Source organism: Martes martes, assembly GCF_963455335.1.
Source record: "Martes martes genome assembly, chromosome: 4".
Classification (NCBI taxonomy): Eukaryota; Metazoa; Chordata; class Mammalia; order Carnivora; family Mustelidae; genus Martes; species Martes martes.
This window is the reverse complement of record NC_137891.1, coordinates 141,699,883-141,718,016: the sequence shown is the minus strand read 5'-3', so window position 1 is coordinate 141,718,016 and position 18,134 is coordinate 141,699,883. Positions and strand designations below refer to the sequence as shown.

At 39.4% G+C, this 18,134-nt stretch overlaps 1 protein-coding gene across 1 annotated transcript in view; it reads left to right on the top strand.

Moving 5' to 3' along the window:
• PATJ (PATJ crumbs cell polarity complex component) overlaps positions 1 to 18,134 on the top strand; it is a 362,352-nt gene that overhangs the window by 151,981 nt on the left and 192,237 nt on the right. Inside the window, exon 27 of the mRNA XM_080800388.1 lies at positions 6,756 to 6,855. Coding sequence (XP_080656514.1) covers positions 6,756 to 6,855 — 100 coding nt within the window. The remainder of the gene's footprint in view (positions 1 to 6,755; positions 6,856 to 18,134) is intronic.

The window sequence follows — 18,134 nt, the reverse complement described above, 5'->3', positions numbered from 1 at the left end:
TATTTATTCATGAGAAACAGAGAGAGAGAGAAAGGCAGAGGGAGAAGTAGGTTCCCCACTGAGCAGGGAGCCTGATGTGGGACCCAGTCCCAGGAGCCTGGGATCATGACCCGAACGAAGGCAGATGGTTAACCATCTGAGCCACCCAGGCACCCGTGATTTTTTTCTTTTTCTTTTTTCTTTTTTTTTTTAAACTTCATCCCTTGTAGGTTTCACCCTGTTAAAAGAAAAAAAACAGTAACTGAATTGAACACTTGGGAAACCTTTATTTGCAGACATGTACACAGGGATCAGTCAAGGCTGCTGGAAGATTTGGGGCACAGCGTTCTTAAAAGGGATAAGAAAAAGCAAAGTTAAAATATAGATTATATAGATTATAGATTATATTGATTATAATTAGAGGGTTGTGTTTTAACCTGGTTGGCCACCTTGTTTGAATTCAGATTTTAATCACATTGATTTTAATCAAAATAGCAGTAGCATATACTAAGTGTTCAGGATTGTGTAGTTTTTGGCAATCACGAGTAGACACGGATAATATTATTTGGCAGACAGAGATCACAAGTAGGCAGAGAGGCAGGCGGCGGGGGGGGGGGCGGGAAGCAGGCTCCCTGCTGAGCAGAGAGCCCGATGCGGGACTCGATCCCAGGACCCCGAGATTATGACCTGAACCGAAGGCAGAGACTTTAACCCACTGAGCCACCCAGGTGTCCCGGCAATGAAGTTTTTAAAGACAAATTCCCTGCCTTCCATTCTAGTGGGACAAGGCAAACAGAGGGAAATTCACTGACTGCTATCTTAAAGCAATTTGGGGACAAGACACGAAGACCCACAAAATGTGACATCTGAAAGGGCTGGAAAAGAAGCCCCATGAAGACAGGGAGCTCATCTGTCTCATCATTATTCTTTCTCCATTGCCCAAAACACTGCCTGGCACCTCATAGACACATAGTATTTACTTGTTGAATGAATAAAGAATCTAAAAACAAAACAAAACATCTCTGGCTTTAGGTCCCCAGGAAGGGCACATGCATTCTGGGCAAATGCCGCCTTCCTGTGCCCCATTTTACCTTATGACTTGGGATTTATGGTTGTTTCTGGCTTCAGTCATGTTACAAAAGCGTATTTTTGAAAGTTTATCTGTCATCTTTTTGCGGTTAATTTAGTCTCAGAATATTTAGTCCATCCTGTTGCTGGAATTTTGTCAGTTCATATCTTGATTCAAAGATCTGAGCGTTCATCAGATGTTTTTGGAATCCTATATATAGTGTGGCAGTTAGGACGGTGCAGCCTTCTGGGGATATAACCTCATAAAGGAAGCAGACAGGGATCGGCCTGTGGGGACATAGATAATAACTGCACACAGATGAATAAACCAGTCACTAATTTAATTACTTTGGGGAACAAGGTAATTTAGTTGATGCAGGATAATTCCACATAAGATCCCAGGAAGGAAAAAGATAAATATATGGTTCTTATCAACTTTGGCCTGTTCCATTAAACCAAATTGAATCTCAATACAAAGCAAAGATATTTGCATTCAAATTTTAGAAATGCAGTAATAGCTTGGTCATACCAAAAGTCACAAAAGTCGGTCCAGCTGAATTCTTTGGTGCAGAAAATAACCACTGAGCTAACATTGCAATGAGAGGTCCTACCAGTATCTGCATCTCTGTTACAGGATGATGTCTCTGTGGTTACAAGAATTTTAAACTATTTTTAGTGGTTACAGGATGTCCTTTACTGTGTGTCTTCTCTGAAATTAGGTTATATGCCAAGCATTGTTTTAACTTCTGGAATGATGAAGTGTCTTTATTCCAAGAGGTGCACCGATGAATGTGACACGTAGTGAAGTAGAAGTACAATTATGGTGATAGAAGCACACGCTATGGAAGCACAGGCAGGGGACGTTCCCAAAGTTGGGAGTTCAGATGATTACAAATTATATTATCTCTTCAGAAATCTCTTTTAAAAGTAACATCATTAGAAGTAATTCCTTTTATGCATTATTTTCTCCTTCATACAAAAGCAGTGCATTTTCTCTAGAATTACTGAGCATCGAAAAAGAGACTTGGGCGCCTGGGTGGCTCAGTTGGTTAAGTGTCTGCCTTCAGCTCGGGTCATGGTCCTAGGGTCCTGGGATCCAGCCCCACGTCAAGCTTCCTGCTCCGCTGGGAGCCTGCTTCTCCCTCTCCCTCTGCTGTGCCCCCTGCTTATGTCTCTTCCTCTCTCTCTCTCTCTCTCTCTCTCTCTATCCCCCTCGGTCAAATAAATAAAATCTTCAAAAAAAAAAAAGAGACAATAAAAAGCACGTGAAATGAGGTGCTTGAGTGGCACAGTCAGTTAAGTGCCTGTCTCTTGTTTTCAGCTCAGGTCATAATCGGGATCAGGGGTGGGGGGGGGGGCGCTTCATGCTCAGCTTTGAGTCCACTAGCGATTATCTCTCTTTCTCCTTCTGCTCTTCCCCACACTCACTCCCCACCCCCAAAATAAAGAGGAGAAAAAAAAATAAAAGCACCTGAAACCAATTACTAGGACAGGTGTAGGCTAGAAATGGAAATTTTGGCTTGACATCATTTACATCTAAAATAAAAGGAGTGTATGACTAAGAAACTAAGTTACCAAAAAAATACATAAACACGTCTTGAATAATGGGGTGCCTGGGTGGCTCAGTGGGTTAAAGCCTCTGCCTGCGGCTCAGGTCATGATCCCAGGGTCCTGGGATCAAGCCCCACATCGGGCTCTCTGCTTGGCAGGGAGCCTGCTCCCCTCCCCCCGCACCTGCCTCTCTGCCTACTTGTGATCTCTGTCAAATAAATAAAATCTTAAAAAAAAAAATAGGTCTTGAATAAATCCGTAGTTTTTTTTTTTTCTTGTTTTGTCTCAGTTCACTATCGTCTGTGCTGTTTTTCATCATGGAGTGTGAAATGACAGGTCACCAGGTGTCCTAGACATACTAATATTAACTATATGCCCGTAACTCTTTAGTATTTTCCTTCTAAAATTTTCTTCAGGGTTTCTTCTATATCCTTTGTCTTAAAGGAGTCATAGACAATGAAAACAAGTGGGAGATGTTCATTCACATAAGTAGTCTCCTGCTGCTAGCTCTCTTTTTATGTCTTACCCACATGAAAGTGTCATCTCCCACCAAACATAATCATCTCTAAAAATACAGTCATGTTAAACTTAAAATAAATGTGTCTGTCCCAAGTAAGTACTTAAACGGAGTACACTTTACTGTATGTAAATTATTCCTCCGTAAGGTTGATGTGAAGACACGCATCTGTTTCAAGTGAGAAATCTGGACATGCTAGAGCCTGGGACTAAGGGGAACCTCACGAAGGTGTTTGCAAAGTTCAGAATGATTTCTTGTGATCCTACTGGTGGCACTTAGAGTGATACAGGATGCACTCTTTGATTATTCTTAACAGCAGCAGATAATAGAGTGTCCTATCATGATATCCCACATTGTACTAGGTCTTAGAATTGGCTGACAGTACTCTGCAGTGTGTAAATATTTGTGATATTCTTTTCTATGTATCTGTGTACATACATAGCATGTTGACATGTGGGGATCATGCAGCATTGGTGTAAACGTTTTTATAGTCTTACATATTTTTGCTTTATACTCCACATCAGTAAGAGCAAGAATATCAGAAAATGTAACTGTTTCTAAATTTAAATCACCAAATCACTTTGATACGGTGAATCCGGATTGTTACATTGAAATGCTTCTGAGTTAGTGGTTTCTGTAAAAAGGGATTTGGGTTTTTAATTAAAAGGCTGTAACATCTAAGGTAGTGCGAGTGTAGTTTTGGTATTTTCTGGAAAACTCTGGGAATATTAGATTTAACTAATCCTCATTAGTTTCTACGAACTGATCAGGAAGAGATTTTTTTTTTCCCCTAATTTATGAGCACCCTCTGAAGGTAGGAAAATATTTCTTGCAGTGAGAGGTAAGGGCTTCCCTGGCTTTCAGATACACAAGAGTGTTTTCAGTTTCTATCCTGCTGCTTCAGCCACATGACACATGTAGACCCAGAAACGCACAAGCCCCTTGGTCTCTATGTCAAAAAGCTATTCTTTCCACTGAACTCAAGATCTGTTACACAAAAAACACCAACAGGCAAACATAGACTAAACGATCTTTGCCCTTGTCTCTCACTCTGTAGAGAATAGATCCCTGTAGAACCAATATACAGTAGATCCTCAAATACCACTACATTGTCAGACCATAAAACCAAACTCCACTTATTGCTACTACTAATGGGAAATAACTTATAGCCCCAGTGCAGATCAGAACCAAACTTGGCTTACTATCAGAAACGGAATCATAGCGTTGGAAATAAGAGAAACAGAATCAAAAATACAAAGTTCTGTTGCTACTGGGGATTTATTGTGGGTGCCAAGAAATCATGTATATGGGCTTAAGTAGCTCATGAATTGCCTATTTCAGGCATCCCCATTTAACTGTTTCTGGAAGGTGAGTCTACTTGAACATCTCAGTGGGACCTCCATAACTGTCAAAGTATAATTTCAGGAAAAAAACAATGTGACCTATAAAATCATGCAAAATGTACAGTTATTTACTTAACTCATTAACGAGGGAGCCAACAAGACAGCCTGGTTCAGAGAGAATTGGAGAGAATGAAATATTTATTAATTGTTCAAGGAAAAAATGCAGGGGTGCCTGGATGGCTCAGTTGGTTAAGCATCTGCCTTCAGCTTAGGTCATGATCCCAGAGTCCTGGAATGAGCCTCACACATGGCTCCCTGCTCAGCAGGTAGCCTGCTCCCGCTCCCCCTGCCTGCCTCTCTCCCTGCTTATGCTCTCTCTCTGGGTGTGTCAAATAAATAAATAAAATCTTTTAAAAAAACAAAAACAAAGAATGCATAAGTTAGATTCAAATTGAGATACAAAACTGTTTTACATCTTACAGTGCAATAAAACTATAACCTTTGGAGTTATCCTTTCTACAGGACTGAAATAATTTGCGTTTCCACCAAACAAAATGAATATGCACTGCTATTGGACAAGAATATTTCCATCATTGTCATTTTTCTGGAACAGAACATTGTTAGAAGACCTAGTCAACTTGACTGACAACCAGTTATTTACTCATTCAGCATAAGTTAAGGGAGGCCTTCTTTGTACCAGGCACTGTTCTCAGAGCTGAGGATACCACACTATTGTTCTCTGCCCTCATGGAGATTGCATTCACCTGGCCTCCTTGTAAGTACCTTGCTCCAGCCTTCATTGTCACAGAGAGAGCCAGGTCCTGCCCACAACCTTCCCTCGTGTGCAGTAGAAAGAGGCCCCAGGTATATGGCAACCCACATTCAAACTTTAGGGTGACCAAGACACGCTTATCCTATATTCTCGAGAGTATTCATAGAAGTTAATTTTAATAAATCAGTGGTGTAAACAGTTTCCTCTTAAACATGTTTTTAGAATACTGTTAAAGAATTCTGTCTCTTAATACTAAAAGCTGGCTGTCCTTGTTCTAAGTATTGTTTGTGACCTAGAATGATCTGGTTCCGAGGGAAAGGTTTACTGAAAGGAATTCATTTACCTTCTTTACTCTTCATTTAACTCAGTTCTGAAGTTTTCCAAGCAAGAATAAAGACAGAGCATGATCACATTTCTGTCTTCTTTTGTTGCTTAATAGACATTTTGTATTTGGCATCTTCTCTTTCTTCATCGCTCCTGCATTTTATTGATTTTTGGATTTTCTACAGATAGATGCAGTGCTGCTTTGGTTAGCATTATCTTAAATAAATTTGGGTGTGTGTTTTTGTTTATGGATTCCAGATAGGGTTTTCTGCTTTGGAGGAATTTATTACATGCCTGCTTTCTGTAATGGACCAGTCATTCTCCATTTACTGGAGTGTATCCTGCCATTAGTGGTTTTGTCTTATAAAGCATAATTGAATGTACTCTATTGAAACCCTGGAGCAAAACAAATCTTAATCCAGTTATTTTGGTATTTGTGGAGTGCTTGGGTATATCAGCTCCTATTCTTTTTAGCAGCTTGGATCTCCGTAAACTTTAGCATGTTTTATTTTTCCCAGCGTTCAAGAAAATGTCTACGTTCTGTGAAGGTAATCTGATCATTGAGTTTTGTTCTGCTTTCATTAAGTCCGAACCAAATATTTATGGGATGTTTCATTTGGTTGTTTAAATTTAAAGAACACTTACCCAGAAATATACAGAGTATTTATCATAAAGATTTTTTTTCTTTTTGAAAACATTAAAATGTGTGTTGACTATAAATTGCAGATGAATATTTTTTGAGTTAGAAAACCTTGGTATTTCATTTCAGCTATTTTTTTCAAGAGTGAAATCTGTACCTTGTACAAGTTAATACAGTTTAAATAAATGTAGAATTAATACAGTGGAGAGTCTTCACATTTATTTTCAAATGTCTTTCATTTGCATTATTTGGTTGGTAACAGTGTAAACAAAGTATACATAATTGACTTTCTCACTGGGGAAAGGAATGTGTTCTTCTGGGTAGGTCAACAGTCTTAAACGCTGTGTTTTTTCTACTGTTTTCGGTAGTGGTGTGCTTACAGCACAGTCACTTACATAATAACATAAATATAAGAAAACAAATTGTATTGCAGTGCCGGTTATATGACTGAAATTGGATACAGTCGAAATATTTCCAGATTACTTTTTTTAGCCTGTTTGTCACTGAGGAAGAGAATTGTGCAAAGGCCATTAACCCTTCTCTCTACTTTCGCATTTTCAGAGACAAGGAACTGCTCCCCCTCCAATGAAATTGCCACCTCCTTATAAAGCTCCATCTGATGACAGTGATGAAAATGAGGAAGAATATGCATTTACCAACAGTGAGTTCCTTTTCATTATTAGAAGTGAATGCAGAGTTCATTGAATTGTGCTTTTGGGAATATTGTCGATTTTCAAAGGTGGTGTTGTGGGTTCTTAGAAAATGGGTATAAGCATATCATGCTGAAAAGAAAATGTATCTCCTTAACTTTTGTTACTTTATTTTCCTAAACTTTACTCCTTAATACTAATATAATATTAGAGTGAATATCAAAGGCAATGCGTTATACACAATTTTCTCTACATTGCCTCCTAGCCTTACTGTTTGGCTGTGAATGCAGAAATGCTAAGAAGTCCTTTAATTCCCAGTTTGACCTACAATAATCTGAGCTGGATATGTGTTTCAGCTCTTGATTACTTGCTCTATTCAAATGGATGGTGATGTTACTAAGGCAAAATTAGAAAAGACTCCAGTCATATTTTCTCCTTTAGAGTTCCTTTCATGATTTTCTTTGCATTAGATGTATCAAATATACATTCATACATATATTTAATGGAGCTTTTATTTAAAAGAATTTGCACTTCTTTTATGCATGCAAAGTATATGTACTTAGATCTGATTGCTATTGTACATGGAATTTCTTTGGGGAGTATGAAAATACCCTAAAATTAGATTGTGGTGATGGTTGCACATTTTGTGAATATAGTAAAACTCCCAGGATTATAAATGTAAATGGGTGGATTTTATGGCTTGTGAAATATGTATATGTGTGTATGTGTGTGTGTGTGTGTGTGTGTGTGTTCTTTTAAATATATAGTCTTTTAAAAATGATCTTGTTCCTTCCACAATTTAGAAAAAGAGTTTGATGTAGATATTGAAACAGTTAAAATTCTGGCCGCACCACTTCTTAGTGTATGACCTTCAGCATGCCCTCTTCTATAAAAATCATGGTTCTTCCTTTAGAGGGGTGTGATGAAGATTAAAATAAAGTGATAAAGCCTTTTATCCTGCCGTGTAATGAAATTTCAACAAGTATTATAGCTCTTAGTAATAATTATTATTATGTTGATTTTATAACTGACATTTTTCTAAATATGGTAGGAAGTCTATAAATTTGAATATAAATAGATATGTTTATAACCATTTGGTTGGTTTTATAAAAGAATTGATTTGCACTTTGGTTTTACAGAGCCCTTTCTCATGCTTTATTTTCTTCATTCAACAACTTTCTCTTGAAAGCCAACTGCTTTTACTAACAGTGTTAAGTAAGTCTGTCATGAAAGAAATAAAACATAGCTTCTTTTTTCTTGTTGGGGGTCACCAACCTGGAAGGGAGGATACAAAGGCGTCGGAACAAAATTTAACCAATGTGCCTAGTGCCTTGGCTGACCACCTCTTCTGGAGAGTTACGCATGATGGAGGTGATTGATAGGCGTGTGTGCGCGGAACGTAATCCCTTGTTCTGAGACGGGTATTAGGACAGCTGCAGCAGAGTGGGAATAGCTCGTTGGTTATTCATAATTTCTGGAATGCTAGAATGCCCGTATTTGCATAGTTGTTAGTGCTGGGTCTGTAATCAAAGGAGCGAGACTGATACAAAGCGAAGGTCAAACAAAGCTTTATTTCGCGGCAAGCATCGAGAATCAAACTGACCGGCCAGGGCCGTCTCTTACAAAGAGGCGGCCTCTCTCTGCCTTACAGACTAGCTTTTAAGGGCAAAGGCCATGTGGTTGGGGCTGGCCACGCACAGGTGGCCAATGAGATTGTAACACACAGAGAAAGCTACACAGTCATGCTAGGTCACACACAAGTGACCATTTGAATCAATTGAATTACAATTTACCCTATAGTAGATATTTGAACTAGCCTATCACCTTGGTCAGAATTGGCGCCCAAAAGGCGCCCAAAGGTCGGGACCCATACTCCTTGGTAGCTAGGGAGACAGTATGCGCCCGCACTGATTGGATACCTCCACCTGGCCTGACCCACCCTTGTATTTGGGCTTTGTTACCTGGGACTGGTTTCCGGGACTTGTTTTTAATTAAGTCCCCAGGGGGGGAAGGGAGCAGGGACAGTTTTAAGTTTTACTGCATAAACAAAATCACTGTTTAACTGGATGGGATGGAATCGCTCTGGCTAAATAGGCCCTTACATTAGGAAATCTGATTTAGGCATGTGACCAAGACTGTGTTCTAATCCTAGTTCTATTCTGTTGTGAATTCATGGACCAGTTAATTAACCCCTTCATGGCTCACACTTGCTCCTCTGTAATAGGGGGAAGGGATGTCTTGCGATAACCTTCCTCAAAGGATTGTTAGAATCTGAGGAGAAAAGCATTTAAAGAGCTTGGTATAAGGACTGTGATACCTAGTCAACACTCTGGTGTCGACGTGCCAGTCCTGTGTGTGTTGATAACTCACTCGACATACCAGCCTGTGAGGTCTCTAATTATACAAATGAGGAAACTGAGGCTCAGAGAAATTAAGGAATATGTTCAAAGTTACTCAACCGGACAGCAGTTAGAAATGTAATTTAAGGGACGCCTGGGTGGCTCAGTTGGTTAAGCGGCTGCCTTCGGCTCAGGTCATGATCCCAGCGTCCTGGGATCGAGTCCCACATCGGGCTCCTTGCTCGGCGGGGAGCCTGCTTCTCCCTCTGCCTCTGCCTACCACTCTGTCTGCCTGTGCTCGCTCGCTCGCTCTCTCTCTAACAAATAAATAAATTTAAAAAAAAAAAAAAAGAAATGTAATTTAAACGCAGACTCTCTGACTCCAGAGCCTGTTCTCTCATGTGTACTTCCCATTAACATTCTCATTTACTGTGGCAGAAGTAGGTACAAAGTGCTTGGGGTTATCTAGCGAGTATCACTGTAAGGCCATAAGGTGGGACAGCAGCACCCTCCCCAGAGTTCCAGTTATGTACCTGTGTGTTCACACATGTGTACAAACACATTGACAGCATTCGTGGGGTTCGGGAAGACACCGATATGTACTACATACAGAAAAAAACTTATGATTCCTAGATCATCTTCTAATTGTAACATTTCACAGGTTCTCTGGCAAATATATTTGGGCCATGAATATGACTTACCATTTGTTTTGCTCCCTAATGTTTTCCTTCTCAGCATACTTTCCCCTTCCCATTTAACTTCCTGTTGAATTCACTGTTCATCTTTCTTCAGAAGAGTTTGAACTGTATGGGGTGTTAGTACACATTTAAAATGTAGGTGAGCCTAAAGCCTCTGGCTTTCTTCTGTTTCTTTGTGAAATGGATCCCATGGCTTTTTCTATGTTCCTTAACTCTTACTAAATGCCTACTCTTCTCCTCCATCCAAAACTAAGAGTAGACTGGTTCACTGTTTTATCAGATTCTTATTGTCCCAAAACTAAGTATTTCTTTTTACCATTGTGAAAATATGATTTTCTAACTTTCCCATGGTCCAGGACTGTGAAGTGGATGGCTGGAATCCAAGCCTTAGGCCCACCAGGACATGGTAATTGCATTAGAGGGATCACAGACATGAGACACTACAGGATTTTAAAGTATAGTTAAAATACTTTTAACTATAGCTCAGTTAAAAGTATTAACTTTTAACTGAGCACCTGGGTGGCTCAGTCAGTTAAGCATTTGCCTTTGCCTCAGGTCGTGATCCCTGGGTCCTGGGACTGAGTCCTGCATTGGGCTCCCTGGTCCATGAGGAGCCTTGTCCCTCTGCCTCTCTCACTCTGTCTCTCATGAATAAATGAATAAAATCCTTAAAAAAATAATTTAACTTAGGTGAGCTTTGGTGAGTTACTTAGTCATAAACTTTATCCTGCCAAGAAATGTTTCTTGAGTGGATATTATAAGTGGGCAGACATTGTTCTGTTAGGGTCCGTGATTAAAGGAGCAAGACTGATACAAAGCGAAGGTCAAGCAAAGCCTTATTTTGCGCCAAGCATCGAGAATCAAACCAACCAGTTGGTGCCGCCTCTTACAGAGAGAGCAACTCCTCCTGGCCTCACAAACTAAGTTTTAAAGGGCAATGGCCATGTGGTTGAGCCTGACCACACACAGGTGGCCATTGAGATTGTAACACACAGAGAAAGTTGCATAGTCATGCTAGGTCACACATGGGTGGCCAATTGAATTACAATTTACCCTATAGTAGATATTTGAACTAGCCTATCACCTTGGTCAGAATTGGCACCCAAAAGGCGGGGCCCGCATTCTTTAAGAAGATAGTGATTGGATGTCTCCACCTGGCCTGACCCGCCCTTGTATTTGGGCTCTGTTACTTGGGACTGGTCGACCATATTTTACTAGTTTCTTACTTAAAAGCAAGTGCCCTGGGGGTGGGGGGCAGGGTCAGTTTAGGTTTTACTGCATTAACATCAAAATGGCTGTTCAACTGAGATGTTCAACTGAGATGGAGCTGCTCTGGCTAAATAGGCCCTTACAGTTCTAGATATTAGGAACATAGCAGGGAAGAAGATCTCTCTTCTTATTAGCTTATATTCTAGTGGGAGAGAAAGATTATAAACAATATGATAGTTAAAATATTGATAAATAGTCTAAATAAGATAAAACAACATAGTGTGAGAATAAATGCTTTGGAGGAGTCGACATTAAGTACAATGGGAAAGAAAGGCCAAGATAAGACCTAAGTGACAAGAAGGAACCAGACATACAAAAGAGCTGGCTTCTAGAGTCCTATAGATCAGATTTTTTTTCAGATTGTGGTCCACAGTAACTTATATTTTACTTAACAACCAAGTATAGATGTGTACACACAGACTTAGTGCATATATAATTGAAACAGAGGTTTCACAAAATATTGCTTTTATAACATAGGAAAAACTATAATTTTTCTGTTGTTTCATTTTTTAAAATGATGTTTGCAACTCCCTCTTTCTTCCTTTCTTTCTTTCGAGATTCCATTTATTTGTCAGAGAGAGAGAGAGCACAAGAAGGTCAGGTAGAGGGAGAAGCAGGCTCCCCGCCGAGCAAGGAGCTCAAAGTGGGACTAGATCCCAGGACCCCAGGATCATGACCTGAACTGAAGGCAGACTTGTAACTGCCTGAGCCACCCAGGTGTCCCAGCTCAATTTATTTCTTGATTAATGAGTCACAACCTGCAGTATGAACACTAATCTAGAACTCTGGTTTTCAAACTTTAGAGTGCATCAGAGGGACCTGCAGAGCTTGTTAAAGCACTAGTTGCTGGGCCCACTCTCAATTTCTGATTGTTTATATCTGGAAGGACCCAATGATTTCTGTTTCTAATAATTTCCCAACGGATGCTGATACTTCTCATCCAGGGATCATATTCTGAAAACCACTGATCTAGCCGGCGTTTAAAGTCAGGGGAGCTGGTGAGTTGGCCTAGGAGTGATGTGTAGACAGCAACAGGAAGCCAACCCAGCCTGGGCCTTGTGAACCAGCAAAGGAGCCTCCTAGCATAAGAGCGTTTCCAGGAGGTGGTGGCGTTAAGCAGTTTAAGAAAAGAAGGTGTTGCAAGAAGGGTTTTGTCACTGAACCTCAGGGGCCAACTGTGGAATGACCCTGAGAGCTGGAGGAGGTTAGAATCATGGAAGCAACCACTGAACTTAGCAACATAAAACTGATAAGAAGAAAAAGAATGCTTGGTAAATGAATGATTATAGAGATTGTTATGAGAATTAAATGTTGGGGCACCTGGGTAGTCAGTCACTCAGGCCTCTGCCTTCAGCATGGGTCGTGGTCCGGGGATCCTGGGATCACGTCCCACATCGGGCTGCCTGTTCAGTGGGTTTTCTGCTTCTCCCTCTGCCCTTCCCCATTCCTCTCTTCCCCCTGCTCATGCTCTCTCTCACATGCGCTCTTTCAAATAAATAAAAATCTTTAGAAAAAAGAATTAAATGTCAAAACTAATATAGAAAATGTGATACATGATGGTATTTATATCATAGATCCCTTATCTTCCATAGTTGGACATAATTCATGACACTCTGGTGTCTAATGATAGGAAGTCTGTATCCATCAATTGAATGAAAAGTGCTTAAATTTTAATTAAGCATTATGAAACAATTAAGAGTTAACAACATCTACATAAGTGCTTACCTATCAAAAGACTGCCGTTATTAGTCCTGCAGGATGTGTCAAAGAGAGGTAACCAACGATACAGAATTTTACTTAACTTTGTGGTAATAGTCTTTATTTAAATGTAAAAGGTCTTGCAAAGGTTCAGGATCACTGAGGGCATGAAGTGTCACTCAGTTCACTATCACATGGTGACTTTCAGATCTTCATTTTTAGCCATAACTTCTCTCTGATATCCTGACCCGTTTTCGGTTGACTGTTGGAAAGATACCATGTTGGGGAGTCTAGGTGGCGCGGTCGGTTAAGTGTCAGCTCTTGATTTTGGCTCGGGTCACGAACTCAGCGTGAGATTGAGCTCCATGTCCTGGCCCTGAGCTCAGTGGGGAGTCTGCTTCTCCTCACCCTCTGCCCCTCACCACACTCGCTGAAATAAATAAATCTTAAAAAAAAAAAAAAAAGATACCATGTCTTTTTTCCACTAGCACTTTAAATCTTTTGTGAAAAACAAAATGTGTTTTTTCCTGGAGGCTGACCTTTTCCTTATATTCTTAATTTTTCATAAGGTCCTTATCCCAGACTAAAACTTCACCTATGTTTATTATCTCCCTTCCTAGATGAATCTTCACTCTCAATTTCTCCCACATTTGTAGATTCCTTTGCATTTTTAATGCCACCATTTTAGTAACTATATAGTTGTGATCACAATTTATTGAGTACCTATTGTGTGTCCTACATTTTCCCCAAGTCTTTAAATGGCTTTCTCATTTGATTTACAGAAGAGTCTCTGGAAGGAGATCTTCTTTTCTGCTGAATTCAGCTTTATCTCACCTTCTTTGGAAAACCTTGCCCCACTCCTTATTCTAATCAGTATTCTTATATTGTTTTTATAGCCCTTAACAAAATGTGATCATTTATGTGATTATCAATTTGATATCTGTCTTTCCCTTCATGGTCCGAGAGTCTAGTAATCCTCTGTGTTCTGACCTGGCACATTACAGAAACCCAGTATTTGGGGCAAATTACTGACAGAGGGTATGTGGCTTGCACAGTGATGGCAGGAGTATGATAAAAATCCATGTGTACTCATGGGGCTTTCAAAGTCTTTTCGAGAGACCCTTTCTACTAAGCTGTACCATCCATCTAGTTTCAGAGCCTTCGGTCCAGAACAGCTTGCCTTCTCTCTTCCAATATGTCACCCCTCATCTCCCAGGGGGAGAAGCCACTGTCTCTAAGAAGTCCTGCTTTGTTCACTTTTGATCCCAGACATAAAATGCTTTTGCTTCACCCAGCCTTTCTAACCTGTTGGTATTCATTCTTTCAACTACATTTTTAAACATCAGGGAGTAGAAGGTTTTGGAAAGACTTTTTGTAACCTCTAAGAGAGTGATCATAAAGAAGCAGTGAGAATCATACAATAGACATGTCTCTTGATGCATATTAGGCTCTAGAAACTCAGAATATCATTGACTTCTTGGACACTTGGCTTTTAAGTGATACAGCAGAGATGTGAATGGAAGCACAGGCTGAAGAGGCCTCTTACAGGCTTTTTCTTTTACTTTACTTTTATTTATTTTTTTTAAAGGTTTTATTTATTTATTTGACAGAGAGAGAGATCACAAGCAGGCAGAGAGGCAGGCAGAGAGAGAGGAGGAAACAGGCTCCCCACTGAGCAGAGAGCCTAATGCGGGGCTCCATCCCAGGACCTGAGATCATGACCTGAGCCAAAGGCAGAGGCTTAACCCACTGAGCCACCCAGGTGTCCCTTACTTTACTTTCAGAATAGCATACGCTCCTTAGGTGTTTTGTTTTACCCTCTCTCTCAGAAAGGACCCAGTTTAATTATTGACCCTGATATATCTTTTGCTCAGATTCCTTCCCTACCCCCACCAAGTCTTATGTCATATATAATATTTGGTAAAAAGTATATGTTTAGGCTCTGGAGCATAATAAAATTATCCTGTGAATGGTACCATGCAAATAAAAATTAGATTACTAATACCTTGCATCTTTGTGTTTTACTCTGTTTTCTTTCATTTTTTTCAGAGACTGTATATTAGCTAAGCCCCTCTGAAATGTGATATATTAGCAAATTATTCAGAGTCAGTATTTATAAGTTTAGAGGGGGTTGCTTTTTTAGAAAATTACGGCTTTATGGAGATAAAATCCACGTTACTATATAATTTGTCTACTTAAAGTATGAAGCTCAGTGGCTTTTATTTACAGAGTTGTTCAACCGTCACTACTATCAATTTTAGAACAGTTAGAACATTTTCGTCACCTCCCCAAGAAGTCCTACACATTAACAGTCCACTTCACCATATTCGTTCAGAAATTCTTTATAGACGTACTTAAAATATACATATGTATATATTCTAATTGTTAAAAAGACTTTATAGATAATCCACATGTATTCCCATGGAGTGGGGTGGGGAACCTTCCCCAAACCCCTCTTCCTTTTTCCAAAACTAGAATCTGCATCTAAATTTGGAAGAAGACAAGGATGCTTGCTAGCTCTCCTCTCCTCAAGAATCTAGCAGTGTTGGGGCTCCAGGGTGGCTCAGTGGGTTAAAGCCTCTGCCTTCGGCTCAGATCATGATCTCAGGGTCCTGGGATTGAGCCCCACATCTGGCTCTCTGCTCAGCAGGGAGCCTGCTTCCCGCCCCCTCTCTCTGCCTGCCTCGCTGCCTACTTGTGATCTCTGTCAAATAAATAAATAATTAAAAAAAAAAAAAAAAAGAATCTGGCAGTGCATTGAGCTCTTGTTTCCTCTTCCCCTTTCCAGAAAGAAAAAAAAATAGAGAACAAATTATTATTCCCAGATGGTGTCACAGTCAATCTCAAAAATTCAACCCCCCCCCAAAATTTGTTGGCAATGTTAAGTAAGTCTCTGTATGAATTGCACATATGAAAATACTGTCTAATCAGTATTATCTACTGAAAAAAAATATAAAACTTTTCTAATAATGATAATGGACAAACCAGAAAACATCTAGGAATAATACAATTAGAAATGTAATACTCATGGCAGTAATCCGTAATAACTTTTTGTCATTTATTTTTTTTTGACACTATGATGAAAGCTCTAAACCTACCCTCCCAGAAAAATGTATATTGATACACATTGTCACCCATGCATGACCCTCACACACATGTACACTCATACCCACTCACCTACACAGACATACCTCATTTTATCTTATTTTATTTTTTAAAGATTTAATTTATTTATTTGACAGAGAGAGAGAGAGACAGTGAGAGAGGGAACACAAGCAGGGGGAGTGGGAGAGGGACAAGGAGGCTCCCTGCTGACAGGGAGCCTGATGCGGAGATTGATCCCAGGACCCTAGAATCATGACCAGAGCCAAAGGCAGACACTTAACCAACTGAGCCACCCAGGTGCCCCTCACCTCATTTTAAATAGGCATCATTTTTGCCTATTTAGTAGAAGTCCTGAAGTCCATTTAAGAATTCATGGACCATAGGTTGACAATCCTTATAGTTTCTTTTTTAAAGGAAACTGTGGAACTTTATTAAAGAAGATTTGTGGGGAAAATAGAAACATGTTCTTTTCCTGATTGGAAGAGTAAGTATATTAAAGGTTTCAATTATTTTTAAATTAGTCTGTAAGTTTAAGATCATTTGAATCCAAATCCTAAATATATATAGTCTGTGATTGAAAATTGATTTGGAAGTGAAATGCTAGACAGTTTTGAAAAGTCTTTCCTCATATCTGAGTATATTCTAAACTGGTGGTTTTCAAACTAAACCTGGAGCTTTTAGAAATGAGAGGGAGTGTTTTCGTTGTCTCAGTCAGCTTTTCTCAACTTTGGCACTGTCACCATTTTGACCAGATGATTGACCACATGATTCTTTGTTGGGTCGGGGAAGGAGGCTGTTTGCATTGCAGCATGTTTGACAGCATCCCTGGTCTTTACCCCCTAGACACCAGTAGCACTCTCCCACCCCAGTTGTGATGACAACCAAAGATGTCTCCACACATTGCCAGGTATCCCTGGTCTAAACGGTTGGGGGATTCTACTGTCATTTACTAGTTGGGTGGCCAAGAGCATTGCATTTTAACAGTCCCATACAATGAAGAGTTACCCTGCCCAGAGTGCCAATAGCCCTTCTGATTAGAAACGGTGTTTAAAACTGCAGTAGTTAGGGTCTCCTGGGTGGCTCAGTCAGTAAAGCAGCTGCCTTCGGCTCAGGTCATGATCCTGGGGTCCTGGGATTATGCCCAGCATCAGGTTCCCTGCTCAGTGGGGATCCTGCTTCTCCCTCTCTCTTTGTCCCTCCCCACTGCTTGTTCTCCTAGTAAGTAAATAAAATCTTTTTTAAAAAACCCCTGAAATAATTAAATCTATTTAGTATTTGTAAATGAAAATGGTCTAGAAATAAACCCAGATGTTAAGATCATAAAAAATAAGCTTTTTTGAAATGGCAAAAATAGGACTATCCAATAAATGATGGGATATATAATAATTAGAGGAAGAAAATGTAAATATCTCCATTTCTCATCAAAATTAGAAATTAATTTTGAATATTGTTTGCTTCTAGAGACTGAAACTATACAAAGTCTATATAGGATTTTTAGAAATGTAATCTTGGTACAAGGAAAGGCTTTTCATACTATTATATCAACACTACAAAGGAAAATTAAGTTCACTTATATAATAGCTGAAAACCATTATAACAATAAATATATCTTTAAACAGTATCATTACCAATAAATATTCAAAATGTTCTTAGGTACTCTCCCACAAAATTTATATCCTGATGTAGAAATAGTTTATCCATGCATAAAAAAGAGTATGAAAAGTAGGGGATAATAAAAAGTATATATGTATACATAAATATATATACATAATCAGAAGAAAAAGACATGAACATCAGTCGAAAAACAAGCAGAGATCAGACAGTATGTAACAAAAGAAATAGATTTGGGCAACAAATACAAAGTCTTTTCTGCCTCGCTAATAATGAGAGAATATATAAATTAATAAATCAGGGTTTTTTTGCCGACCAGATAACTTAGGATTTTAAAAATTAATATTGCTCATTTTTGGAGAGGTTTTAGAAAAATAGGAGTACTTACATACTGTTGGCAGGAATATGAATTCCTGTACCTCTTTGGAGATCCATTTGGCAGCATGTATGAAAAATTTAAATGTGCATGTTCTTTGACTGAATAATTCAGTTTTCAGTGAAATAGCCTAGGAAATTCATTGCCCATGTGAATGTATGTGTATGTATAGGTGTATATACCTACAAAAATGT